Genomic DNA, 27949 nt, shown 5'->3' with positions numbered 1-27949 from the left:
CCAGATGTACGTCTGCTGCTTCCCACCACTTTCCTCTCAGTTCCTAGGAAGCCAGTGTGCCTGCTTCGCTGGTACTCCCTGCCATGGTCCAGTGGGGTGTGCTTCACCCTCTGTACATGCCAGGATCTAAGCCCCCAATCACCATGGGGGTGGCGGGGCAGGAACACAAGGAGGTCAGCGTCCATTCATAACCGTTCCAGCAAGGGGCTCCGTTCGCGCCCTCGTGGGTATGAGAGGAGCTTCCCTGCAGGGGACTGAGCGACCTTCACGCTCAGTCTCACGCCCTCCAGGTGAGCGCGCGATAATGTTCAGGAGCCCACGGCGTCCAGGCAACAGCAGGCTCGGCTTCGGCCTCCTCCGCCCAGTAATTGAGATCACGGTGTAAAGCCCACCCCGTCACCCCTTTGGCCCTGTGCCATAGGCCAACCACTAGGACAAGGCCCCACCCACTCGACAAGACCATGCCCCCTCTGGTCTTGACCCCGCCCCTGCGTTCTAGCCCCTCCTCCTCGGGGGACAGAGACCCCTGGTTCAGCGCCGCCTCGCTGGCCCGAGGTTCCTCCTTCCCGCCCACCTTGTGCAAGGCCACCGTGGGGGCTGCCGGCACGCGGTGCCCCTGGAGCCTTCCGAGGCCTAAAGAAGTAGCGCCGTCCATGCGGAGAGCACGGCAAGAGCGGGGAGAAGTGGGACTCAGGCGGTGCGACCCCTGCAGAACGCACCCCGTGTCCTGGGGCAAGGACCGCCTCGGGGTCAGTCCCCCGCCCGAACAGACTGCGGGCGGGGCCCCTGTTTGTTCAAGGGGGCGGGCCGGAGAAGGCGTTTCTCTGCGGAGGAGCGGAGAGGAGCGGATCCGGGTGGCCCCCGTGGCCCCGGAGAGCTGTAGTGCCAGGGAGCCCGGGGCCTTGCCCTTGCCATGGCCGAGCTGGACGCGGGGCTGGGGGCGCTTTTGGCCCGCGGCTTGGCCAGGCTAGGGCTGCGGAGGGAGCGCCGGGGGAAGCGGACCCGGGAGGAGGCCAGAGCCCGGGATAGGTGAGGGGGATGGAGGAGGTCTGCAGGGGCACCCCTGGGCTCTAGGGGTGTGTGCGTATGTGTGTGTTAGAGGGTAGTGAGTGTTCAAATAAGCGTGTACGAGTGTCTGAGAGCATAAAAATATACGTGACAGTGTACTACGATATTGGATATATGACTGTGAATATGGTTTTTAGATACAACCTGCGCTCTTTTGAAACTTTAAAACAACTTTTGCAATTCCTGAAGTCAGGCGGCGGGAGGGGGGATGACTTCTTCTCCGGAGACAGTTTAAAGGCAAACGTAGCCCCCCCCCCCCCCCGCCGCTGTGGACTTTGTCACATCCTAGGCCAGCTTCCCTCTCGTCTTCATTCCCTTTGTCATGAGCGTGACAGGCCCCTGAGGTGTCGCAGACCGCGCTACGTTTGCCCTCAGATGGCACGATTTCCCCTGTCGCCCCAGACTGTAGTAACAATAAATCTTTATTTGCCACTTGCTTCTTGCCTGACGTAGGTTATCTCATTTAAATCCTCACAGCAGCGCTATGAGGCAAGTGTAGTTCGTGTGATTCAGATGTGGAAATGGAGGTTCAGAGAGGTGAAGTCACCTGCGCAGTCACACAGCTGGGAGGAGGTGGGGCTAGGTTATGAGCTTAAGCAGTCTGACTCCAGGGCCCATATCCTGAAGCACTGGGCTGCTCTGTTGCCCGGAGAGATTCCCGGACTGCAAGCCGGTGGTGGGGGGCTAGGCAGAGCTCCGTCCTAACCCCAGCTGCCGCTGGCCTGGTCCCCTTGAACATACTGCTTCCTCTCTCTGAGCCCATTTGCTGGTAGCCACCGTCGGAGTGGAAGGAAAAAGGCTCTGCGTGGCAAAGCTGAATGGCCGGGAGGGGGAGAGTGAAGAGGACCCCAGTGGCTCAGAGGGCCCGTATCGGAAAAGAGCATGGAATGTGCTCGCATGGAATGTGCTCGCAGGCACTGGGGTGTTGTGTCTCTAGGTAGTTACCAGGCAATTTGTTCTGATCTTATCTTGACACGGCTGTCTTTAGCAGCTGTGGGAGGGGTGGGGTACCTGAGCACCAGGCGCAGAGGGAGAGGAGGGGTTTGTGCTGTTCTCTCACCCCAAAGAGAAAGGGGGAGGGGAGGGCCTAGCCACCCTGGAAAGCCTGGAAGCCTGGGTGCCCCAGGGGGTACCCACACCCTATCACTGCCCTGCCCACCCCAGCAGGGAGACACGCCCTCTCCCATTACCTGGTCTGGCAAGAACCTGCCCTATAGGGCCCAGGTGGCATGGCCCCTCCCTTTCCACACTCGAGAGGAGGCAGTGTTGGCCTGCTGGTGAGTCAGGGGTTGGGAGGACAGGGGAGAGACTGCGCATGCTCAGGGGCCAGCCTGATGATACAGCCCGTGCGTGTGCCTTTGGACGCGGTTCTCACCAGATGTGGGAGTGGGACTTCAGCACTAAGGAACAGGACTCTCTGATCCCTGCTGATTGCCCGGGATTGGAGGCGGGGTGCACGGGGGAGACGGTCAAGGCACTTCCCCATCTTGCCCCCATTAGTGCCATGATGTCCAACCAGCCTTTGGAATGGGATGGTCCTAGTGTCCTAACTCCAAGGCTCACCAGCTGTGTGAGTCACTTCATCTTTCTGGGCCTCAGTTTCCTCATCTGAAAAATAGGGGCATAATATCCACCTTCTAGGATTATTTTGAGGCTCAAAGGAGATCACGTAAGCACCATATCTAAGGCTTAGCCTGGCCCCCAGAGGGCCTCAGTGCATGGCAAGCTTTTGAACTATGAGACGCTATCCTTTTTCTATATTCTGATTCTACTGTAGACCTAGTCCCCACTCTTGTCCCAAACTCATCTGTCTGTCCTCTCATTTGGGGAGTAGACAGCTGGGGGAGGGAGCAGAGGGGAGGCTGCTGTGTAGACCTTGCCCCACTCCTAAGGTTTCAGAAGCTCAGCCTGCCTATGCGCCCTGGGGAGGGCCCCAGGGTCCAGTCTGAGCGTGGGAGGGGGGAAGGCTACTTCACTCCCTTTCCTGTGCTTCCTTTCTAGGTCCTGGGGTGGCCGGAGCTGCCCTGACCTGGCCCAGGACCTGGGCAGCACCAGCAATGTCAGCCTTAAGGTAAGAGAGAATCCCAAGAGGTGGGAAAGGAGTGGGGTCAGAAGCTCTGGGAGGGGCCGGGCTGGCCCTGAGAACCCTGACTTACAAGTCAGGCACCTGGAGTTCTCTAATCCTCTGCCACTGATTCACTGTGTGACCCTGCGCAGATCACTCCCCACATCAGTTTCTCTATCTGCAAAATGGGGACAATAATGCTGCTCAGAGTTGTGAGAAAGAAAGTCATAGATGTAGAACATCCAGCAAGGGTCTAGATGTTCTGGAAGCCTGAGCTTCCTAATGCTCAGGCCCTTTGGGAAGCCTGGAGGGCCAGTACCTGTACCCAGGAGCCCCCTTTCTACACTCCCTTGTCTCCTCTCTGGCCTCTTTTCCCCAATTCCTGACTTGCAACCCCAGGGGCAAAGCTGGGCTGGTGGTTTAACCTTCTGGGCACAGTTCCCCGTCTTCAGTGGACCTGAGGCATGGCTCGAGCAGTGACAGGGTGCCCTCTCTTTGGAGGAGCAGAAGGCCTCCTCGAGGTGGCTCAGCAGCCGTGTGTCTGTGGTCTAGAATACCATTCGTAATCACTCACATTTAATTGAGTACTCATTAGGTGCTGGTTACTCTGCATGGCTTATCTCATTCAGTCTTCACAGCACTCCCAGGAAGCAGGTACTGTTATTATCATACCCATTTTACACACAGGGACACTGAGATTGTGGCTAGGAAGTAGCTGATCTGTGATTTGAGCCTGGATTGCCTGGCTCCAGGCCCCCACATTAAGTCACGGTGCCCTCCTGTCTCTTGAGGTATTTAGCCCCTGGGGAGCAAGAGGCTGTACCTATTTCTCAAATGAGTAAATTGAGGTATTTGGGATCAAGGGCCCATGCAGAGAGGACTTTTGGTCCCAGACTTGGCTCCTCTGTTGCCAAGTACACAAGCCTGCTCCTGAGAATTCGTGGTTTGGGGAGCAGCGTCCATATGGGCCGGGGATCGCTGGCCCTCTCCCCTCCCTCCCACGGCCAGGCTGGGCCCCAAGGGAAGATAGTAGATGGAAGTTACTCACTTTCGGGGGAACCCTCTTCCCCGACTCCCTTATGGCCCAGGTACATCTCTATGCTCAGGTGCCTCCTCCCGGATGTGCTTTGCAATCTCAGGCTGTGAGGGTCCCAGGGATAGGGGAGGCATCTAAAAGCTCTCTGAAAGCTTGGAGGGGGCAGAGGCTCTAGACACTCATATCGTGCACATGCACGCAGCCTCTGATCCCCAAAGAAGCTGCTGCTAAAGGGCCAGAGGCCTGTGGATGCTTGGGAAGGTGGCAGTTGGCCTGAGAGTAGGGCTGTCACTGAGTGACTTTGGTCAAGTCAGTGTCCTCTCGGGGCCTCACTTCCCTCATAGGCAGAATGGGAGGGCGTGAGTGAAATACTGAGCGGCTTCCCAGAGCTCTGCCCTTTTGTCCAGTTCTCGTGCCGAGGAGGACCGTCCAGCATGTTGAGGGGCGCTGGGAGGGTAAGGAGAAGTGCTGTCACCAGTCGCCTGCCTCTGCTTTCCCTAGGCCCAATCCCACAGCTGCTCAGAATGGGACCTTCGGACAGGGAGCCGTGGTTCCTGGCTTTGGAGGAGACGACACAGCTCAGGGGAGCCCCATCAACCCCTGGGGCGCCTGCAGAGGCCAGCCGTGGGCAGTGCCTCTGACCTGGCCAACTACGCCTCTGTGGGACTGGAGAGCCCCTCATGCCCGGCACTAGCTCCTGGATGTGTGGAGCAAGGGACCCCAAGCTGCACTTGTCTGCAACCTCCGTACCCTACCCCAGGGGTTCCTGTGAGGCCTGAGCCACCCGGCAACCTGGGAAACCTGCTGCCCCGCCCAGCACCCTTCCCCACAGGAGAGGGGGCAAAGGGCGAGCCTGTCACACCGGGGCCAGTCCTGCCCGATCCAGCCCAGACCCTACACAAGTGTCCCTCTGCCAGGAGGACCCGCTACCACATCGCTATCACCCTCCAGGGCCACAGGCGGGCACCTGGGGAGGAGGGTGGAGAGCCTAAACCTGCCCAACCAGCTCTCCACCCCTGCGGCCCTGAGGAATCCAGGGGCTGGCAGGAGCCTCCCCAGGGGCCCCGCCCCATCACGGGGTGCCTGACAGACCAGCCCCAGGAGCCCCGGCTGAGAGCCCCACCGCATCAGGAGGTCACAGCCCAGCAGCAGGAGCACCAGGCCCGCTGGACGCCCGGCTCCCCACACGGACGGTGAGTAGACATCAGGCCCCACATGGGGCGATGACGGGAGGGGAAACTGGCCTGGCTGCCCACTTTTGGGTCTCTGCCTGGTGTCTGGGCTTTTCCAAACCAAGGCCCATTCATTTGGCTCCCCAGGCACGAGCTAACTCGGCCATCTTCTGCCCACTCAGCTCTCCCTCCTCTCCCTCCCCTCACCCACAGGCCACCTTGGGGGAACTGTTGCTGCTCTTCCCTGTCTGCCCGAGGAGAGGCAGAGCTTGTCATGGAGGGGTTGGGGAGAGTGACCTTCTCCTCAGTGATACCCCACCACAGACTCAGTCTAGGAATAGTTGCCCAGCCAAAGTGCTGGGTGTCCTGGGACCAGCAGTTTAACCTCTCTGGGCCTTGAGTTGTTGAGTAGATTTGGTAGCTGGAGGTGAGGGAGGAGGAGGTGGTCACAGGACGTGCTTTGAACTCCAGGGATCTGGGCCACCCAAATAGCAGGAATGCTTATCATTAATGCGGCAGTCGCAGCGATAATGACCCCACCTGGCTCTGGGGTGGCGACCTCAGGAACAGGCACAAGGTTCCCAATCCTTGGTGTTTATTTGCATTAAAATGACTCCCCTGGATCTGCCTCATAGGCCCAAAGGGGGAAGGATGGGTCCCCTGAAACTCACTGAGGAGGGGTGATGTCTCGAGGGTCACCAGGAAGGGGCACTGGGGCTCAAATAGGGCTCTGAAAAGTTCCTAATGATGATGGTGGTGGCTGTTATTTATGGCTTTTTTTTTTTTAAATTTATTTATTTGGCAGAGAGAGAGATGGGCACAAGCAGGGGGAGTGGCAAGCAGAGGGAGAAGGAGAAGCAGGCTCCCTGCTGACTAGGGACCACCCCCCACCCCCATGCAATACAGGACTTGATCCCAGGACCCCAGGATCACGATATGAGCCAAAGGCAGACACTGAATTGACCAAGCCACCCAGATGCCCCATAGCTTGTTTTCTAAGCTTAATTCTTATTTTTAAAATTTTACTGTTTTAAAAGATTTATTTATCTTAGAGAAAGAGAGAGAGAGAGCATTCTAGCATAGGAGGGAGGGGGAGAGGGTGAAAGAGAGAGAGACTCTCAAGCAGACTTCCTACTGGGCACAGAGCTTGAGCCCATGACCCTGAGATCATGACCTGAGTCAAAACCAAGAGTCAGACACTTAACCGACTATACCACCTAGATGCCCCGTAAGCATAATTCTTTTAAATCCTCAGAAAGCCCCATGAAGCGGGACTAATCTTTTTGACTGCCTTCACCGCAATAGGGAAACTAAGGCTCAGGGAAATCACATCACTTGCCCAAAGTCAAGTAGAAAGTGAAGGGGTCGGAACTTGAACCTGGGTGCCTGTGCTTTAACCACTGCTTCCACCTGCCTCTCCCAGAGGACTTGCTGGCCTTATGCCGTCCATGCAGGGTTGACTGGTTGCTGTACAGGGTTTTCAGTGACCCCATGGAAGTGGGTTTGGCAGCTTCAGAAGCGCCCAGGCCCCTGAGCAGGAGTCAGGGTAACTCGTCCTGTGGTAAGGGAGGGGGAGAGGTGGGACCCTGGGTGGCCCAGCTCAGGCACCGCAGCTGGGAGAGAAGGACTTGGGAGAGAGGGAAGGTACGCGGAGGAGGCAAGCCTTAGAGAGGAGAAGGAAGAAGCAGCAGGTTTAGCTGAGGGGACTAGGGCTCTCCCTGCCACTCCCTGGCTATTTTGGGACCAGGTAGCTAATGACAGACTCTGGTTGGAGGCTAGAGAAGCAGGAAGCCGACCTCTGGGGATACCAGACCTCTGTGACCCCTTTCTGGGGGAAGCATTCCCTGGGTCAGGACTGGCAGATGTTGGGGTAGGGGCAGGGAGGTGGGACACAGTCGGGGCGGCATGCGGGGCTGTGTAAGACATATATGCATTCATGGGTGGCTGTGTTGAGTGTAGGCAGATTTCCCGAGCAGGGAGGAGGGCTGTGAGTTGACCGTGTGTATTGTGAACATGGGCACATGTCACTGTGTCTGTGTGTTTCTGTGTGTGTGTGTGTGTGTGTGTGTGTCTGATGCGTGTGTCCACTGTGTCTCTGAGTGTGTGTAACGCTGTGTGTCTGACCGTGTCTGTCTGTGTAAGTGTGTAGGTCTGTTTTTGTGCCCGTGGGACCCGGTGGGTCTGTGCTGGTGTCTGTCTGGGTGTCAGTATGTGTCTGTGTGACGCAGCATGCGTTTGTGGGCCTGTGGACTGGTTTGGCCTAGTTTGGGGGTGACTCACAGGTAAGCGGGGAGAACCCAGGACTTGTTCGGTTAGACCAGGCTCTTTCCCACACTCCCCCCGCCCCCTCCTCAGCCTCTCCCTTTCCCGGCCCCACACACCTTGTTTGGAGGTCACAGTCAGCCTGCCAACAGATCCATTTCTGGTCTGGGGCCCTGAAGAAGAGAGGGCTCTGGGGCTGAAGACTTCTGCTAGCCTCGGAGGCATCCTGGGCCATGGGAGTGTGTTGTGTCTTCAGAGCAAGGATGAAAGGGGGCAGCTATGGGCAGGTAGATTCCAGCACAGTTAGAAGAACACTCTAGCAGTCATGACTGTCCAGGGATAGGACAGATGCTGTCAGATGGTGACTTCTGTATCCCCAGAAGTGTGCAAGCAGAAGCCAATGACCACATGTTTATGGAATGAGTGACTGTCCCGGCTGTTGTTCAGGGGCTGGGCTGGCTTGAGAAAGGCGTGGAATTTTGATTGCTGGGAGGTCATTTACAGTATCTGATCTGATGACCAATGGCTTCCTTTGAAGCTGTTCTCTTGTTGCTTTGCCAAAATCGATGGGTTCTTGTTTTTACATCCGGTTCTTTGGACCGCAGACTCCTAGAACACTGCCTTTGGGTGAACCAAACCAGGGCCCAGCACATCACCTAACACAATTAGCCCTGAATGAATGAATGAATGAATGAGTCAATCAATCAATCAGTGACTTAGAACCCAGGCTCGGCTACTTAATAGCCTCAGGGGCAGGGAATCTCAGGGAAATCCTAGTTATTATTGCAGAAGTAAAGAGGAAACTCAGTGGGGGGCTCAATGGGAATCCCAACAAGAAGGCCATGGTTCTGTTGGAAGAAAAGGGGCTCCTTAGTGAGGATGGGAGAGGGTCGTGGCCTCAGGCAAAGGGCCCTGATCTAGGGTCTCAGGTGTCTGGCTGTGCCCTGCTCTCAGGAATTCTGGTCTGGGGAAAGGTCTGGGATTCATGTCAGTTCCCTCCCTTCCCCAATATGCCACTCAGACCCTATCATAGCTCCCAAGGTTCCTGGAGTCAAGTCAGGCTTCCCTGGGCCTCAGCCCCTTTCATCTCTGTTCCTCATAAAACCTGAGTCATTGCTAGGGCCACAGAGCAGGATCAAAGTTCTGGGTTCCACTGGCTTCTCAGGCGAGAAGAAGATAGAGATGGGGGAGGGAAGTTGGGGGTAGGGGTGCATTTCTGGTCTTAGCTTCCCTTAAAATGGCCTGGGGGCTGCCTCTTGGGTCCTTGGGATCTGAGAATAGGATTGTCCTGGTCAGCACAGCCTGGAAGTGGGAGTGGGGGCTGGGTGATCCCTCCAGGACTACTGTGACCCCCCTTAAAAGTAAATCTCTAAACCACAGAGCTTGGTTCACCAGATACTTATATTAGGGAGTTTAGTATGGTGGTCAAGTGCTTAGGGTTGGGTTCAAGTCTTGCCTCTGCCACTGTGTGATTCTGGGTAAGTTTCTTAACCTCTCTGAGCCTTCTTTGTCCTCATCTGCAAAATGGGAATGTTTGTTTATAATTGATTCTTTGAGGTATCAAACGCATGGGATTCTTTTAAAGATTCAGAAGGACAATGACTATTAAGCAGTTAGCAAGGTGCCTAGCCCATGAAGCTTGAAGGGGAGAAGTGGCTGTGGCCCAAGGTCATCCAGTTAGTAAATGACAGGGTCAGGGGAAACTTAGCTTTGCCAGAGGCCGTAGCCCATCTTTCCTTTCCTTCCTTTATCATGGCCAGGAACAGGGTCAGAACAGTTGCCTGGTTTTCTAGTTTTTGGTTTCCGGAGGGCTAGATCCAGGGCTCCTTGGGTAGAGTCACAACCCCACCCATATGCTTTTTTGCTCTCTCCCTTCTCTCTCCTTCCAGGCTCAGGCCTCAGCTTCACCCCTTGAAGGACCCTGGCATTGGGGATCATCTGAAAGTGGGGAGATGGTGGGAAAGCTGGGAGTATCACGCCCATTTTACAGATGAAGAAACAAAGGTCCAAAAAGTCCAATGGGTTGCCTGGGGTGACCAAGCCTGAGCTTGGCAGGGGTCGTTACTCTGCACTGCCGAGAGCCACCCTCATCACCCCCTGACCCTGTCTCTCTTCTTCCCGGCACCATCTGCAGGGAGCTGGAGCACAGTGAGCCAAGGACACCTCAAGACAGGTCGCCGGGGCCCAACATGGAGGAGGCAGGTGGGCCCCTGGCTCAGGCTGAGACTCCCGTGGTAAGCACCACGCTGACATGGCGGCGGCCGCCCCCTGCCCACGAAGAAATGAGACACCGTTTTCATAAGGTGTCCCTGGTGTCGGGGGCGCAGACAGAAGCCCCCCGGGAGGAGGTGTTTGAGCACAGCCACTGTCGAGAGGAAGTCAATGGCTTTGTGACACGGGAAGAAACGACTATAAATTACCAGGGACCCCGGGATGGGGCCGGCTCCAAGAGCTGTCAGAGCCACGGGCCCATCTTTTCCAAGAAGTACACACTACTCCCCAAGGAGAAAAGGCGAGTGGGAAGGCTGAAGGAGGCTATAGACCAGGGTGATGGCAGCCCCCCCGAGCCCAGGACTGAGCCACCACACCTGGGAGCCATGGCCAGGAATGAGATTTTGGTGCCCCTGCCTGGGCCCCGTGAACCAAGCCCCCACCCAGGTGTAAGTCTCATCAGTGGGAGCCCCCGGAGCCTCGAAGAGCGTCGGGTGACACGCACCGTGCAGACCACCGTGGTGGTGGGAGGGCACACGGAGCGACAGGTGAACAGCTCTGTGACCGTGGGGCCGGTGCTGTCGGGCGAGGCCCCGCCGAGGGGCCGCAAAGTTGTTCGTACCGTGCGGGCAGTGGTGGTGAGTCCCGAGGCCGAGGGCTCACCCAGCCTCAGCCAAGCCCGGGAGCTGCTAAGTAGCCTTGTGCCTGCTGAGCGTAGCCCCGCCGCCAGCCGGCTTCCCAGGCCCACGGCTGTTGTGCCAAGGAGTCCGGGTCTGGGCAGTGCAGGGGGCGCAGGCTTAGGGCAGCTGCCTGGGACAGGGACAGCAGAGCCAAAGGACAAAGCTGCTCTGGTCCCTGTGGGCATCCCAGAGGATGTCCACCCACCTTGGAACCAGGATGTCCCTGCAGCTCGCCCAGACCAAGACCAGAGCAGAGCCCCTGATGCCAGAGCCCATGAGGTCCCAAGGAATCAGGGAGCCTCCAGGCTCCCCCAGCCCCCTCTCCAGATTTCCCAGGGCCAGGCACTGTCACCTTCCTCTCCTAGACGCCAGACCCCTACCCCCTCCCTGGACCCAGTCTGCCCCTCGGAGCAGCCTGTGGTGCCCACTCACCCCAGGACCCAGCTCACTGTCAAGTCCAGGGGACCCCAGGCACTACACTCTGTGAAAAGGGAAGGGCTCACGGATCCCTCTGCTGTCCCCATCCTGCCCAAGGTGAAGAGCGAGGTGGCTGTTACAGTCCCTGGACAGCCTCTTGCTCCATCCTCTACAAGAAGGAGGGCTGTCCCCAGCTCAGGAGGGCTTTCTGCTCCCTCCTCCCCACCGAATAAGTTTGTTGAAGACTCTAAAAATGTCCCTAACTTCTCCCTTACCCAGGAAGAGGTAGCGCAGGGCCTTGGGGTCCATGCCGACCCATCCCTCGCCCAGAAAGAGGTTGTACAGGGTCCTGGTGTTCCTGCTGCCTCACCCCCCAAGCCCGCCCAGGTTGTCCAAGCCCCAGAAGGCAGCCCTCGCACCCAAAAAGAGGTTGTCCACGGTACTAAAGACAGTCTTGCTTCTTCTCTCAGCAAGGGCGAGGCTGTTCGAGGCCTGACTGCTTCCTCTTTCCCATCCCCCCAAAAGGATGAGGTTGTTGAGGGCTCCGAGGTGAGTCCCACCTCATCTCCCACCCAGAAAGAGGTTGTCCAGGATCCCAGTGCTTCTGCTACCCCATTTTCCACCCAGAAGGGGATTATCCCGGATGCTGTTGTTCTCCCTGCCCCCTCCTCAGGGGGCGAGGTGTCCCCCAGCACCGAAGCCCCTCCTGCCCTGGTGCTGATGGTAGCAGAGGCCAGCCCGGAGTCCCGGCTTGTCCCTGACTCTACTGAGGGCGAGATGGTCCCAGAGACATCCCTGGAGGAGGTGGCCCTGGCTGCCGACCTAGAGATTTTCCTGGATACGCTGCGGAGCATGGAGCCCCCTGAGATCCTCCGCACTCATCGGCTGCCACGAGCCCCCCGCTCCTCCTACCTGGCCATGTACGCTACGCTGCCCGCCATCGAGGAGGACCAGCCTGGACCATGGGTGCTGGGACCCAGCCTCCAGGAGGCACCCACACTAGAAGGGAAAGAGGAGGAGGAGGAAGAGGAGGAAGAGGAGGAGGAAGAACCAGAGAATCCCTACCTGAGCGACGATGAGAAGCTCCAGCGCAGGCAGGAGAAAGCTGGGCCCAGGCCCTCCTGGGACTCTCGCCCTGTGAGGCCCCCCCAGGTCTCTCGTTCTCCTCTGGAGATGATGAAGAAACATGTGGCAGATGCCAAGGGTGTCCCCTCAGCGCTGGGGCCAGACTGGCCAGCAGGGAGCAGGCCCACTTCCCGTCTCGGAGGCAGCCTTCTCTTCGGTGGGCTGGTGGCTGCCCCCCAGGAGGGCCCCGCCTCAGAACCACTGGGTACAAAACTATCTGCCCTGCCGCCCCACGGGACGCCGGGACTCAGGAAAGTGCCAGGACAGCTGCCCCTGCTCTGCAGCGAAAGGTCACCGTTGGAGAAGCCTGCTTGTGCCTGGCCTCCGGAGGGTTGGGTGAGTGAGGCCTTGGATGAGCAAGGTGGTGGGGGCGGGGGGGGACAGCTGGACTCACCTGGGGCAGGGTTTGAATGGTATCAGGACCGGAACACTAGGAAGAGAGTCTCGAGAAGCCAGAGCCTTGAGTCTGATGTCTGGTTTAGTGTGATCTTATACAAGCGACATCCTTCTGGGCCTCAGTTTCCCTATTCACACAGCGGAAGGCTTGCACTGTGGAGCTCAAAGGGCTTGGTGGCTCTGATCTCTTGGAAGCTGGGGGAAAGGAGTGATAGGCACCCACACCCCTGGGATGGGGTGATGAGCCCCCTGGAGGTTGGTGACATCCTCTGTGGGCCAGTGGAGTGGAGGCCAGTAGGGAACATGTGGGATCCTTGAAATGACAGATTATGGGGAGGCAGTAAGGAGGCCACACCATAAGACTTTTTATCACCTCCCTCCATGCCAGAGCCCAGCATTAAAGACCCAGGGCAAGTTGAACATCAGACCTGGAAAGGTAAGGGGGGAACGCCATGTGGGGGTGGGTGGGGGGAAGGCTGTGGCGGGCAGCAGGGGGCCAGGATCTGGGGATGGGGCCTGAGGATTCCCTCTGTGTCCTCTCTAGATGATCCTCTTCTCAGAGCCTGGCTGCCAAGGCAGCCGCAGGGAGGTGTGGGAAGACATCGCCGACACTTCCGGATGGGCCCACGTGGCCTCCGTAAGGGTAGTTCGAGGCTGGTGAGTGCGGACTGCCAGGACGAGGCAGGGGGCTGCTTGTGGACCTGGGGGATGCCAGGGTGGTGAGATGTGCCTAGGCCAACCTGGCTGAAACCCCTTCAGCCACTCTGCTTTGTGGCTACACCCTCTCCCTGCCGGTGACCCTGGGTCTCTGTGCCCACAGCTGGGTGCTCTACGAAGAGCCCGAGTTCCAGGGCCAGAAGCTGGTCGTGGCTGAAGGAATGGTGGATTTAGGAGCTCCAGAGTCTGTGTGGAGTACTCAAGGCATCGGTTCCCTGAGGCGAGTTGTCCGGGTGAGTGGCTGGGAGTGGACACCAGATGCTGCCCCGTCTTCCCCAGGCCCCAGCCCTTGAGGATGGGGACAGCCTCAGGTGCCTGGAGTTGGAAGAGCCAGGAGAGCTCACATGGTTGAGGAGCCTGAAGGGAGCTCACTATGGACTCGCCTGTAGAGTCCTGATCTCAGAGCTCCACCTGGGGAAGAAAGGAGTTCTGGGGTGCTTGACCTGCCTTGGGGAGGCAGGAGGCAGACAGAGGCCAAGTCCCAGCTTGGGAAAGCAGCCTGGGGAAATTGGAGCTGGCTTGAAGGGTCTCGTGAGAGCAACAGAAATGTTGGGAGTGACTGCAGGAGCCAGCCCCCCTGCCCTGGGCTTGGGATCTCAGGCCCAAGGTCAGATCCAGGGTGCCACGGATGTTTGTTCATTTGCTCACAGATGCTGGTTAATGTCTGCTGTGTACCAGGCACCATGCCAGGCAGCGGGTGGGCGGGGGAGACCTGCTCTCTGCCCTGTCAGACTCATGGTCAAGCTAGGGTATGAGGGTGGGACCTGAGGCAGGAAAGCCATATAATCAGATTAGGGATTCATAAACATCCCTCTGGCTGTGGGGAGGAGAAATCTGGGACTCAGGAAGACCAGGCAGGGCTGTGATTTCCAGGTGAGGGGCACCTCTGAATTTGGAGGGAGAAATGCATGGTTTGAACAGGCCCAGTCAATATTATAGTTCCATATCTGTAAAGTGGGGGAAAAAACAAAATAATTTTTGTAACACAGATGTACAGACTACCGAAATTAAGCTTGACAAAACTGTCTTGGCCAGTAGGGAGACACAGAAGAGAAAGCCCAACCCTAAAAGCAGGGCCTATCACACTTTTTTTTAAATTAAAGCGTGAGCACCTCCAAGACAGAGCTGTTGCAATCCTCCCAGTAAGAGGGCGAGAGCGGACGAGTCTTAACCAGGGCAGTGGCCCAGCTATGCAAAGGAGGAGATGGTTTTGAAAGCCTCTCCAGAAACACACAAATGTTTGTGGACGATTTATTGTGAGCTTCTCACAATAAACGCATCTTCATGTAGGAGGTAATGAGGTAGAAGAGAAAAAAACGAGAGCTTTGAAGTCGGGCGGACCTGGTTTCATTTCATTCATTCAGCGTGGACTGGGCTCCTCGTGTGTGCCAGGCACGTGGGAGGGGTTGGTTGCAACATTGAACACACACTCCATAGGTCTGTTCTGTGCTCTGCTACGTCCGGGCTGGGTGCCCGCAGGCAGGCCGCCCAACTGCACGGATCCTCACTTTCCTAGCCTGTGAGTGAAGTAAGAGTGCCCGCTGGGAGGGCCGGCTGAGATGGAGTAGGACATGCCCTTTCCATGGTGCCTTGCCCTCAGCAGATGCTTCATAAGCGTTTGCTGAAGGAGCAAGGGAATGAAATGGTCTTAGCGGGAAAGAAACACCCAGAATGCAGAGAGCATCCGCTGCTGCCTGGGATGAGATGCAGGTAGAAGCCAGTGTGGACTAGAGCAGGAATGGTTTACAAAGGAAGAGCTGAAGTTAGACCTCAGGTGACAGCTGTCCATTCCCCTTCTCTCTGGGTTGGATTTTCAGGCTACCCAGAAGCAAGGTGAATGGCATGGCACTTGGCAGGCTCCCACTGGGAACTTTGGTCACAGGTACCAAAGGTTCAGTGCCAAAGAGAGGGCTTTGGTCTCAGGCTTGTCTGGCCAACCTTGCAGAGAACACCCCAGTCACTCTCCTGGCTTCTGTGGAGATGGCCACGGAGGTCTCCCAGAAGCGCCCTGGGACCCTGGCTGGACAGGCTTGGGGAAAGCTGTTAGGGGCGGGGTGGGGGGGTCGTCTCTGAGGGGGGCTATTTACATACCCTTTTCCACCTCTGTCTTGCAGGACTACGTTACCCCAGAGATCATCTTGTACTCTGAGGAGGGCCTCCAGGGGGAGCAAGTGAAGCTAATGGATGCCTTGGAGGACTCCCAGGGCCTGGACAGGCCCCTGCAGGTGGCATCCGCCACTGTCTCTGCAGGACTGTGAGTCTGGGCAATTCTGGAATCCCTTCCTTTAACATTCATTGTGCAGCGTGCTGTGGACACAGAGCTGATAGGACACACTCCTTCCCTCGGGCAGTACTTTACTGGAGGGGACAGGCAAGTAAGAAGGCGGTGGTGATCAGAATTCTGGGATGGGGGAGCACAGAAAAGCACCAAACCAGTCTGAAGTCAGAGAAGCCTTCCTGGAGGAAGAGACATCTCAGCTGGGATGAGTGGGCCACAGGAGAATCTTAGCATAAGGAGAGCAGGGCAGGAGGGATTGCCCTTGTTTTGTTCACCACTGTCTCCCTGATGCCTGAAGCAGGGGCTGGCATGGGGTAGATTCCCCTAAATATTTGTTAATTGTGTGGGGAAGAGTATATCTAGCAGAAGGAATAGCACCTGCAAAGGCCCAGAGGCGAGAGAACTAAGCCTCGAAAGTTCAGTCTGGCCCAAGAAAGCAGAAGGTGAGGAGATGTGAGAAGTCAGGAAGGGAGACATAGCAAAGGGCCTCTGTGCAGCTGGACTATATTGTGGGGCTAATAGGGAACTACTGGGGGTCCCTAAGCAGGTATGTGTGCTGGAAAGAACTCTCCAGCTGTGTGAAATTAGCACCAGGCCAGAGGAAGGGGGCAGATGGAGTGGCTACTGCAAGAGATTATGGAGGACTGAATTATCCTTCCGCATCGTCTTGATGGGGGCTTCTTCCCCCCTCTCAACCTTTCCCCCATCACCAATCTGTGTCCCTGGGTCTCTGGGGTACAGCTGTCTCTCTTCCTCTCCCCCCAGGTGGCTGTTCTACCCCAAGCCCTACTTTGAAGACACTCCCTGCATCCTGGAGCCTGGAGAGTACCTCACCTCAGAGGCCTGGGGTGCCTTGGACCCTACGGTGGGCTCCTTGAAGCCCATGAGACTGGTAAGGAGCAAGTGGTCACAAGTTACCTTGCCCTGCAGGTTGTGGGGAAGAGGCAGGGCCTGGGGGTCTCCTGCTAAGAATGGGATTGAGGAGAGGGGGAATTAGCCCAACAGCTGGGACAGAGGGAAGACAGGGGGTTGGCCATTCTTAGGGATCTCAGGACCAAGTAAATCCTGGGTTACCCGTCCTCCCTCTTCTTCCTCTACCTCTGGTTTGATGTCTAAGCTCTGTCTCCTCTGCAGGGCTGCCCAAATGTGGAGAAGCCAGGGGAGCCCAAGGTAAGAGTCTGGGCTGCAGGGTCGAAGAGGGCCTTTGGGTGGGGTGTGTGGGATTTGCGGGTGGCTAACACAGCCTGGACCGGAAGACAGGGGAGGAGAGTGCAGGGGAACGGAAGCTGGGTTTGGGAAGGTGGAATCTTACGGGCTCGCTGGAAACTGGCTTTTGATGTAAGAAGCAAGTCAGAGGTCAGAGAAAAGAAACAGGAGTTACCTAAGAGAATGGAGCTCAGTGAGAGTGGGAGGACTTAGCTCTGGGCTAACTAAGGCAGGGCCTCCCTGGCTGGCTGGCTCCCCAGCGCCCTCACACCACCCGCTTTTCCCCAGGTTGTGGTTTACGAAGCCACAGGCTTTCAGGGCCAGAGCTGGGAAGTGAGCAGAGACATCTACAACCTTCAGCAGCCAGAGGACAGCCAGAGCCCCCACCTGGCCTCTGTGGGGTCCCTGCGGGTTCTTGGGGGCTGGTGAGGACTCAGAACCTTTCCTCCTACTTCATCCTCCCCTCTGGCCTCTACAGTGGGGGCTGGGGAATGGCCCCGGCTGCATAGGGGAGGGGGGCAGCTGTCTTACACAGCCATGGGCCTTCCATGACCAAGTCTGTTTGTCCTTCCGCCTTCCCCCAGCTGGGTGGGCTACCAGAAGGCAGGCTTCCGGGGCCACCAGTACCTGCTGGAGGAGGGGGAATATGCTGATTGGTCACACTGGGGAGGCTATGACGAGGCGCTGACCTCCCTGCGGGTCATCCGGACGGTAAGCAAGAACAATTGGGCCATCTCTCTGCCTGTGGCCACAGCCAGATGCCCCCCACCCTTGCCCCCAGTACAGTCTGTTGAAGGAAGAGTTTGTGCCATCTTTCCCAGTTCTCCAGAGCGCCTGGAAGTGTTCCCTGAGGTCTAGCCTCTTGCCTTTCTGCTGTTTTTTTCCCAAGCCATACTGATCGCCTCACTCCAAAATCCCCTGGTGGGCTGCGTCCCCGAGGTCTGGGCACTCCCGGGGGTTTCCGTGGGTGGGCAGGAGAGATCTGACTATCCCTGGGGCCCAGGACTTTGGGGACCCGGCCGTGGTGCTGTTTGAGGCCATGGACTTCGAGGGGCATGGAGTGGAAGTGAGAGAGGCATTGCCGGACGTGGAGCTGGCGCGACACGGCCCCCATACGCAGGCCATCCACGTGCTCAGCGGCGTGTGAGTGACCCGGGCTCCGGGAGCGCTGCGGGCCAGGATCGGGTCCCGCGGAGGAGCCGATCCCGCCCCGCTGACCCGCGCCCCGCCCTCCCTGCAGGTGGGTGGCCTATGAGAAGGTGGGCTTCTCCGGGGAGCAGTACGTGCTGGAGAAGGGCGTGTACCGCAACTGCGACGACTGGGGCACCGGCAACAGCGCCCTCGCCTCGCTGCAGCCGGTCCTGCAGGTGCGAGCCAGCCGCGCCGGGCGGGGCCCTGGGGGCGGGGACTTGGGTCTTGGGGAGGAGCCCACTGATGGGGGGCGGGGCTGGAAGGGGTGGGCTTGGAGCGCGGGGCGGGGCCTCTGGAACCGGGGAGCTACCCGAGAGCTGTGAAAAGGGTCGGGAAACTGAGGCTAGAGGCTGGTACCCTCCCTAAGTCTCGAAACTTTGGGCCCTCCTTTAGGTCGGCGAGCACAATCTGCACTTTGTCTCAAAGGTAAGGAGCTGGTGGGGGCCATGTCTCCTCTTCCCATTCTCTCTGTCCCACTGCATTGCCCTCCATTCTCCTCTCTTCGTGTCTCTGCCTGCAGATTCAGCTTTTCTCCGGCCCCGACTTCTTGGGCGACCACATCTCCTTCGAGGATGACCAGGCCTCCCTGCCCGCCTCCTTCCAGGCCCAGTCCTGCCGAGTCCACGGGGGCAGGTGAGGACATGGGGAGAGGGTAGAAGTGGGGCCCACTTGCCCAGAGCACTTAACTCAGCTTGGAAATCCAGGCTGTAGGAGGGTCTTTCTGTGAAATGATTTTTCCTCCTCGAGATTAGCTATTCTGTCCCGAATCATTCAATCTTAAAGCAAAATAAAGTTTTGGTGTTTTTTTTTTTTTTTTTTTTAAGATTTTGTTTATTTATTTGACAGAGAGAGAGAGAGAGTCACCAGAGAGAGGGGGAAGCAGGCTCCCTGCTGACCCGCTGAGCGGAGAGCCTGATGCGGGGCTCAATCCCAGGACCCTGAGATTATGACCTGAGCCAAAGGCAGAGGCTTAACCCACTGAGCCATCCAGGCGCCCCAAAGCAAAATAAAGTTTTAATGGAAAACATAAAACTTGTAGATAGTATAGCATAAAGAACCCCAATCTTGTTTCATCTATCTCTCTGCCTTTTTTTTTTTTTTTTTTAGTGGAACATTTTAAAATCCCCTGACCCAACATAAAATTGCACAAGCAAATACTTAAATATATATCTCTAAAAAGAAAGGACCTTCCCGGGACGCCTGGGTGGCTCAGTGGGTTAAAGCCTCTGCCTTCAGCTTGGGTCATGATCCCAGGGTCCTGGGATCAAGACCCACATCAGGCTCTCTGCTCAGCAGGGAGCCTGCTTCCCCCACTCTCTCTCTCTGCCTGCCTCTCTGCCTACTTCTGATCTGTCAAATAAATAAATAAATAAATAAAATCTTAAAAAAAAAAAAAAAAAAAGGACCTTTCTTGGGACACCTGGGTGGCTCAGAGGGTTAAAGCCTCTGTCTTCAGCTCAGGTCATGATCCCAGGGTCCTGGGATCGAGCCCCACATCAGGCCCCCCACCCCCCTGCCTACTTGTGATCTATGTAAAAAATAAATAAATAAATAAAATCTTTTCTTAAAAAAAAGGACCCTCCCCAACCCACACAGCTACAATTTATTATCACATCTAATAAAATTAACAGTAGTTTGTTAATATTACCTAATGTCCAGTCCATGTTCAGATTTCTCCCACTGTCTTTAAAAAAATGCCTTTGTGAAATGGGTTTGTTTTTCTCAGGATCCAAACAAGGTCCACACACTGCTTTTGGTCAATTTGATCTTTAATTTATAGTGGTTCTCTCCTTTCTTTTTGTTTTATACCATTTATTTGTTTAAAGAAACCAATAGGGGGTGCCTGGGTGACTCGGTTGGTTAAGCCACAGACTCTTGGTTTTGGCTCACGTCATGATCTCAGGGTGGTGAGAGAGAGAGCCCCACAAGCCCAGTATCTGGTTCCATGCTGGGGATGGAGCCTACTTGAGATTCTCTCTCTTCTTCTCTTAAAAAAAAAAAAAAAAAAAAAAAAGGAAAGAAAGAAAAGATAAGAAAACCAATAATTTGCCCTGTAAGTTTCCCTTCTTCTGAATTTGGCTTATTGCTTCCTTCTGGTGCCTTTTTCCCCTTTGTGTCCCGTATTTCCTATAAACTGGTAGGCCTGGACGCTTGATGAGGGTAAGGGTGTTTTGTTCCGTTGACAAGAAGACTGTATAGGTGGTACCTTGTACTTACTGCATTATGTCAGGCACATGCCTGGTTGTCCCACTTTTAATGATAATAAGATCTCTACATTGCGGGTACCTAGGTGGCTCAGTGGGTTAAGCCTCTGCCTTCAGCTCAGGTTTTGGTCTCAGCGGGAAGCCTGCTTTCCCTTTTCTCTCTGCCTGCCTCTCTGCCTACTTGTGATCTCTCTCTCTCTCTCTGTCAAATAAATAAATAAAATCTTTAAAAAAAAATAAAATCTTAAAAAAATATCTCTACATTGTAAGATTTGCCATGTAAAAAAAATAAGATTTGCCATTTCTCTCTCATGTAGTGGTTTTATTATCCACTAATGATAATTGCCTAGACTCACTGTTTCTTTAGAGGTCACAAAATGATGATTTTAAGATTTTTGGTATTCCTTCTACATGTGTTAGCTGGAATACATCTATAAAGAGCATTCCCCTTTCAACTATTTGTTTACCCAAAATAGTTTATACAAAAAAGGCAGTTTGATCCTTTGCCAAGGATCAATTTCTCTTGACCAATTTTCAGAATAATTTCTGGATTGGTGCCCTAGCAACCTCCAGAGCTGACTAGGGAAATATTTTTTTTAAAGTATTGTTATGAACTCATGGATTTATATGTAATTGAAATGCCTCCATCCACTGGAGTAACTAATTCTCTTGTGTGCCCTAATCATTCTGTCTTTGGCAGTTGGGAGCCCCTTCAAATTGTCTGCTTTTGATATGACTCCAGCAGTTTTTTTTATAACTTCCTTGTTTTTCTGGTACAATAAGATGCTCCAGGATAATTTTGTACATTTCTGCCTTAAACTTGAAATCAGTTATCTACCAAGGGATTCCAATTCCAGTGGTATTTATATGGAACCCAATAATACGAATATTACTACTAACTGTGAAAAGCATTGAATGCTGTTTGAGGTTTCTCTGTGGTTCTTTTTGTCCTCAGGACATTCACCAACATCCCACTTCAAAATATCGTTGTTAAGACATTTCAAATAATACTTCTCGTGTGTGTGGTTATGCCACCAACCATACTGGTATACACTCAGGTTCCTTAATTTAATTTATTTAAATTTTTGGAATACTTTACATTTTTACCTATTTTTTTTAATTAAATAAAAAATTACAGTGTCCCTGTCTTAGCTTGGGCTGCTACAACAAAATATCATATTCTGGAAGACTTAAATAATGAGAATTTATTTTCTCACAGTTCTAGAGACGGGGAAGTGGGAGGTCAAGGTGCAGGCCCATTCTCAGCTCTTTGGGGAGGGCTCACTTCCTAGCTAGCAAAGAGCTGATTTGTTCCTATGTTCCCATGTGGTGGAGAAAGTGCTCCTGTGTCTTCCTTTCCTTTTTTTTTTTTTTTTTTTTTTAAAGATTTTATTTATTTATTTGACAGAGAGAGATCACAAGTAGGCAGAGAGGCAGACAGAGGGAGAGGGGGAAGCAGGCTCCCCACTGAGCGGAGAGCCCGACTCGGGGCTTGATCCCAGGACCCTGAGACCATGACCTGAGCCGAAGGCAGAGGCTCAACCCACTGAGCCACCCAGGTGCCCCTCCCCCTATTTTCTTACACAAAAAGATGTATACTCCAACCTGGCGAATATACTAGAGACCACGGAATCGTACACTTGAAAGAACGAATTTTATGCTATGCGGGTTCTATCACAGTTTTTCAAAAGGGAAGCATGCTACAGACACTGTTCTGCCCTTGTTTGTTTTCCCTTAACAGTGTGGAGATCTCTTTATATCCCTTTAAGAGCTCGTCCTCATTCCTTTTCACTGCTCTGTTATTATACTCTACATTCTTAGCGGGCTTTTGTTTTGTTTTATTTTTTGATGGGCTTTTTCGGGGTGCAGAATAGCAGTTTATTAAGGCATGGGGACAGGACCTGTGGGTAGAGAAAGCTGCTGATCTATATTCTTAGTTTAACTGACTGTCCCCTCTTGATGGGCCTGTGGGCTGCCTCCCCACGGCCACGGCCAACAGCGCTGCACAAAGAATTTTGTGCAGGTGCCATCTCAGGTTTTTAAAGGTTTCAAGATTGCAAGAAATGGGATTGCTGAGTGACTGTACATAGAGCTTTGCTTCGTGTTGCCTGATTTTCCTCCCTAGAGGCCGTGCGATTTTATGCAATCATTTCTGAAGTCTTTTTGTGTTTTTTTTTTAAGATTATTTATTTATTTATTTGACAGACAGAGATCACTAGTAGGCAGAGCAGCAGGCAGAGAGAAAGGGAGAAGCAGCCTCCCCTCTGAGCAGAGAGCCTGATGCGGGGCTAGATCCCAGGACACTGAGATCATGACCTGAGCCGAAGGCAAGGGTTTAACCCCCTGAGCCACCCAGGTGCTCCATTATTTCTGAAGTCTTGACTTCAGTCTCTTGCTGCAGGGCCTGAACACCCTTGGCCTCTCATGGGCTTGGGGGCGTGGGGGTCACAATCAAGTCTGCCTCTACTCTGCTGCATATCAGAGGGTCTGGCAGGCCAAGTACAGGATGGGCCAAGCTCAGATACCTACTCACATCCCCCCGTTCTTCCCCTTCCCCAGCTGGATCCTGTTTGATGAGAAGAACTTCGAGGGTGACCAGCACATTCTCTCCGAGGGCGAGTTCCCTACTCTCACGGCCATGGGCTGCCTAGCCTCCACGGTCCTGGGCTCTCTCCAGAAGGTACCCCTGGTGAGTCACCTTGTCTGGGTCCAGGCAGCCCCTGAGGCAGCGGGGGCTGCTGGGTGCCAAGTCTCTTCTCACTGTGGGTGAGGTTGCCAGAGCTTGGAGCCAGTCTTCGTCAGAACTGCCCAGGTTCCCCTGAGCCTCTGGCTTCAAAGGTAGTTTCCCTCACTAGAGATTTATGGAGGGCCCACCGTGACAGGTCCTGGGGACGCTGAAATGAATCAGACCCAACCCTGCCTTCCTGGAACCCACAGCCATACTGACATAAAGAAGATTGCAGAGTGGTGTGTCCAGATCTAGAGGTGGTGTGGGGACAGGAGGGAGCAGCACTCGGGTGGGCTGGGGGCAGGGCCTGGAGCGCAGACTGGGGGTTCTGTGCAGGGAGGCCTACGGAGAGCCGGCTCTGCTGTGTGGGGAGGGTGGGTGGGTGGGGACGAGGCAGCAGGGCTGCTGCTCCCGTAGGCAGGAACAAATGATGATGTCCTGGACCAGGGAGGAGGTGGAGGGATGTGGCCCATCCACAGTAAGGAACCGGAGTCTGGAGGATAGGGTGGGCTGGCCGTGCCAGCACCGCGGAAGCTGACCGCGGAGCACAGACTGGCTCCATGCAGCATTTAACAGGCTTCCCCGGCATTAAGGCATTTAACCCCGTGAGGTTTGTTACTGCCATTATCTCCCTTCTCCAGATGTGCATCTGAGGCAAGGGAGGTCATGCGACTTGCTCCAGGCCACAAAGGTGGTAACAGGCAGAGCCGAGTTCTCCCAGAGGCAGCCCAGCGGCTGAGTCCAAGCTCCGCAAATATACATCGGGTTCTGAAGGCAGACAGATGTGGTTCTGAAGCCCAGCTCTAGGGACTTGAGCAAGGGGTTTAATCTTCTCCGAACTCAGTTTCCCTTCTTCTTTTTTTTTTTTTTTTAATTATTTATTTATTTGACAGACAGAGATCACAAGTAGGCAGAGAGGCAGACAGAGAGAGAGGAAGGGAAACAGGCCCAGGTCCCAGGACCCTGGGATCATGACCTGAGCTGAAGCAGAGGCTTTAACCCACTGAGCCACCCAGGCACCCCGCTCAGTTTCCCTTCTGTTAAGCAGAGATGATAATATTAGCACCTACCTTAGAGAAATGTCGAAAAGTTGTAAAGAAATCAGGGAAAGCACATAGTGCAGAATCCAGCCAGTGGTTAAGCCCTAAACACGTGAGAATTGCTGTAATTACTACTGTCATCACTGTCCTTAGAAGTGGCATTCACTGGCACTGGGATGAGATTTGAGGGGGCGGTGGGGTTCCAGTCTGGCACCTGCTGCATCTGAGAGTCTGCGGGACACCCTGCCGCCAGTGTCCCGGAGTCCAGGGCCCTGTGGGGCGGAGCTCAGGAGGGAAGAGGGCCTGAAATGCGGATCTGGGAATTGGAGTATCTGGAATTGGGGGCCAAGGCAGGGGCCGGGGCTCTCTCGGCCTCAGCCCTTCTCCATGCCCCCACCCCCCGGCCCCAGCACTTTTCAGAGCCCTCCATTTTCCTGTATGGACTGGAGTGCTTCGAGGGGAAGGAGATTGAGCTGGACAGGGAGGTGCGCAGCCTGCAAGCCGAGGGCTTCAACAACCACGTGCTGTCCGTGCGGATCAGCGGGGGCATGTGAGTGTGTTGAGGGGGGCTCAAGGGTGGGGGCTGCCGGGGAGTGAGGGCTGGGTTCCTGGCCTCTTGTCCCTCCCTCTTCCCTTCCACTCCCCACCCCACAGCCAGGAGGGAGGGAGTGGGGTAGTGAGAGGAGGGCCTTGGACCCCCAGCCTGGATCCTCTAGGACCCTCCTTTGTCCTGCAAACCCCAAATCTACTTCCCGGCACCCCCTCCCCACACTTGGGACCCTAATACCAGGCAGAGAAGTCTCAGTGTGAGAGGAAAGGAGGTGGAGAATGTTCTGACATCTGTGCCTCCTCCTCTGTCTGTCTGTCTGTCTGTCTTCCTCTCTGCATCTCCGGCACCTGTGGGGCCCAGCTGGGTGCTGTGTGAGCACAGTGACTTCCGGGGCCGCCAGTGGTTGGTGGGCAGCTGCGAGATCACCAACTGGCTGACGTACAGCGGGACGCAGAGGGTGGGCTCCCTCTACCCCATCAGGCAGGTCAGTAGCACGTCGGCTCACACGTGCCCGTGCCGCTCTGTCGCGCCATGCCCTTCCCATGTTGCCCAAACTCAGCACTGGGGTACTTCTGTCACAATTTTGCCACATCGTTGTGCCTCTTCAAACATTATCTACTCAGTATTTTTTTCTAAACTGACTCACTTTTTGTTTTCCCTTTATCCTCCTTCTAAGGAGTGATACCCATAAAATCATGGGTGTGATGTGTGTGTGTGTAGGATTTTTCTTTCATTGGCATTATAATAAATGCATTACCGTTAAATTTTTAGCAGTACGTTTATCCACTTAGGACTAAAAATCTCAGGTGCAGAGATTGCTTACAAACAAACAGAAAATCTTAGGAAAGAAATAAAATGGGGATAACACATGTGATGGAGTTGTCTTGAGGACTGAAAATAAATAATGTTTGCAAAGCCCTTAGAAGGGTACTCGTGTGGGTAAGCATTCAGCACCCGTTAGGTACGGTTCTTCTGTTAGTGCCGTCGCCACAATTCAGGACCCCTCGCTGATCTGTGGCAGAGCCTGGTCTGATGTGTGACAACCAGGTGTCCGCCCCACCATGGCTCTTCAGCCCAGTGTGTGTGTGCATGTCCATGTGCCTACCTGCGTCTGTCCTGTTAGCAAACATGGGGTGTGGAGTCGGCTGGGGGGTGGTGGGCTGTGTGTGCATGGCTGTGTGTGTCCGTGTGTTTGTGGCTGCTGCAAACCTCTGCCCAACCACGGGGACCTGGGGCGTCTCTGCCAACATGTCCCCGAGCACGTGGCCGCAGGTGTCTGTGGTCACGGGTGTGCACCTCGGCTGCCCCTCTGATACCCATGTGTGAGAGAAGAAGGGGCTTAGAAGGAGGGGTTCTGGCAGGGAGGAGGGACTAGAGGGCTGGGGATCCTTGCGGCTCCCCAGCTGAGGGTGTCAGGGCCCCAGCTGGGAGCAGCCCTGCTGGGGGGGCGCCTCTCACTCTCAGCTTCTCTGCACCCCCCCCCCCCCCAGCGCCGGGTTTATTTTCACCTCTGGAATGCTGCCCTGAGGGGATTCCTGGCAGTGCCAGACCACGTAGAAGACATGAAGGCGGGCCGTGTGGTGGTCTCCGAGCCTCAAGCGGGAGGCAGCTGCGTCTGGTACTACGAGGATGGGCTACTGAAGAACCAGGTACCAGCTGAGGGGCTGGGAAGGGGACCCTAGAGCCCCAGGCCCTCGAAGGCTCCTTGTGTGGGGAAGTCCCAGCCGGTGGGGACCTGCCATCAGGCCAGAAAGACAGAGAGAGACACACACACCTGCCAGGACCCTGGGGAGGGGGAGACAGCAGGCTCTGCTCCCCTGGGCCATTTGGGCTCTTCTCTGAGCCTCCATTCCCCATCTGCAAAACAAGAGTGTAGAACCAGACACTTCTAAGGGAGGGAACTCCCAGCTCTGATATCCTGGGACAGAACTTGGATCCTATTAATAAAGATAGATTCACTCCGCAAACATTTCCTGAGCACCTACTATGAGCTAGGGGCCCGGAATAGAAATGACTCCTGCCTTCCAGAACTGACATCGTAGTGGGGAGAGACCGAAACCATTTAAATGAGTAAAACATCTCCATACGTTGGGGGGCAAGAGGTGCACTAGGGGAAAAAGAAATGAAAGGGGGCTGGGAAGTGGCTGTAGCTCTGACAAGAGAGGGCCTTTCTAAGAAGGCAGCATGTGAGGGAGGCTGCCATGTCGGTGTCCGCAGGAAGCGCTCTCCTGGCAAAGGAAACAGCAGCAGCAAGGCCCTGAGGTGGGAACCCGCCTTGCAACAGGACCAGCCAGCTCACATCATGGGAGGGCTAGGGAGGGAAGTAGCAAGGTTATAGGGCTCTGGGTCTTTGTAGGCCACTGAAGGAGTTGCACCTTTTATTTGAAACAAGAGAGAACCTGTGGCAGGTGCTGTGGTAAGCCCTTCACATGAATGCCTTGTACGATCCTCAGAGGGCACAATGAGGCAGGTCTTGCCATACTCTCTATTTTATAGATGAGGAAACTAGAGCACAGAGAAGTTAAGTAACAGGCCGAAAGTCACACAGACAATAGTAGGTGAAAGCTTGTCTTATGCCAAGTCTTATGCTTTGGGAGTCAGTCATGAGAGGCTTCCTGGAGGAGCCATTTTTCCAGACCTTTCACGGTTTTTCACATTGAAGGCTTGCAGCAGCCAGCGTGCAGAGATTCCCATCCCCAGGGAACCCAGTGCTCAGAAGGATTAAGAGATTGACCCAGGGTCACAGTCCGTGAGAGCCAGGATTCAAAGCCGAGTGTGTGCTAAGGGTATGGGGTTTGGCGGAGTCACTGATGACCTCCTGGGGCCTCAGGTGGCCCCAACCATGAGCCTGCAGGTGATCGGGCCTCCCAGCACGGGCTCCAAGGCGGTGCTGTGGGCTGAGAGCCGCCTCCCCCGCCAGACGTGGAGCATCAGCGAATCGGGCCACATCTGCAGCCAGATGTTTGAAGGGCGGATCCTAGATGTGAAGGGTAAGGGGGCCGGTATGTGGGAGAAGGCACCTGAGGGGAGCTGTGGCCACTGGGGTCAAAAGAAGCATCTCCCCATATCTCCCTCCTTCTGCCAGGTGGCCGGGGCTACGACCGGGACCACGCGGTGCTGTGGGAGCTGGCCGAGGACCGGGCGTCCCAGATCTGGACCGTCCATGTGCTCTGACCGCCTCCCGTTCCCCAGCCCTGGAGGCTTTCCATGGGATGAAATATTTTTTGTAGATTTTGTTGTTGTTGTTGTTGTTGTTGTTGTAACATAAGCTGTTTTCTAATATGCTCCCAGGTATCTTCATCTTTGTGCACCTTGATATTTGGGGCTGGGGTGAGGATTTGTTCACCTGCCTCCTTTCCCACGTGTGTGCCCTACTTCTTTCCTCCCAGCCCTGGTTCCATGGCTCAGGTGTAAGGCCTCCCTCGGCCACCAGAGGGGGCCCTGGGCCCAGACGAACTGTGAGAGTGTTTACCTGACCTCAGAGATCTCACAGGCTGCTGGAGGGTTGCAACAGGGAGGGTGATACACTCAGCAACAGGATAAGAAGGGAAATAGAGGGGTACACAGGGGAGGGACGGGAACCATTTAAGAGCACAGGGCAGG

General features: G+C 55.2%; 1 protein-coding gene across 1 annotated transcript; it reads left to right on the top strand.

Moving 5' to 3' along the window:
• The first annotated feature begins 797 nt into the window (after positions 1 to 797).
• On the top strand, positions 798 to 27633 carry CRYBG2 (crystallin beta-gamma domain containing 2). The gene is made up of 22 exons (XM_059137078.1): positions 798 to 1029; positions 3070 to 3139; positions 4671 to 5362; positions 9738 to 12372; positions 12821 to 12868; positions 12977 to 13089; positions 13253 to 13382; positions 15264 to 15403; positions 16193 to 16319; positions 16562 to 16597; positions 16922 to 17058; positions 17218 to 17344; positions 17637 to 17776; positions 17874 to 18000; positions 18218 to 18250; positions 18345 to 18457; positions 22588 to 22717; positions 24207 to 24346; positions 24707 to 24830; positions 25837 to 25995; positions 27177 to 27336; positions 27432 to 27633. Exons 1-22 carry the CDS (start codon positions 914 to 916, stop codon positions 27518 to 27520), a joined length of 5586 nt encoding a protein of 1861 aa, XP_058993061.1. The 5' UTR covers positions 798 to 913; the 3' UTR covers positions 27521 to 27633.
• Positions 27634 to 27949: the final 316 nt, after the last annotated feature.

This window comes from Mustela lutreola, chromosome 10 (assembly GCF_030435805.1).
Source record: "Mustela lutreola isolate mMusLut2 chromosome 10, mMusLut2.pri, whole genome shotgun sequence".
NCBI classification, from domain to species: domain Eukaryota; kingdom Metazoa; phylum Chordata; class Mammalia; order Carnivora; family Mustelidae; genus Mustela; species Mustela lutreola.
The sequence above is the reverse complement of the archived record's forward strand: the minus strand, read 5'-3'. Positions and strand labels throughout refer to the sequence as shown.

What these genes read in the sequence shown, in the direction of transcription:
- CRYBG2 (XM_059137078.1), top strand. Translation starts at nt 914, where the DNA reads ATGGCCGAGCTGGACGCGGGGCTGGGGGCGCTTTTGGCCCGCGGCTTG. An exon ending in ATCCACGTGCTCAGCGGCGT is followed by an intron (nt 17,777 to 17,873) that starts GTGAGTGACCCG and finishes CCCTCCCTGCAG; the next exon opens with GTGGGTGGCCTATGAGAAGG. An exon ending in ATGGGCTACTGAAGAACCAG is followed by an intron (nt 25,996 to 27,176) that starts GTACCAGCTGAG and finishes CTGGGGCCTCAG; the next exon opens with GTGGCCCCAACCATGAGCCT.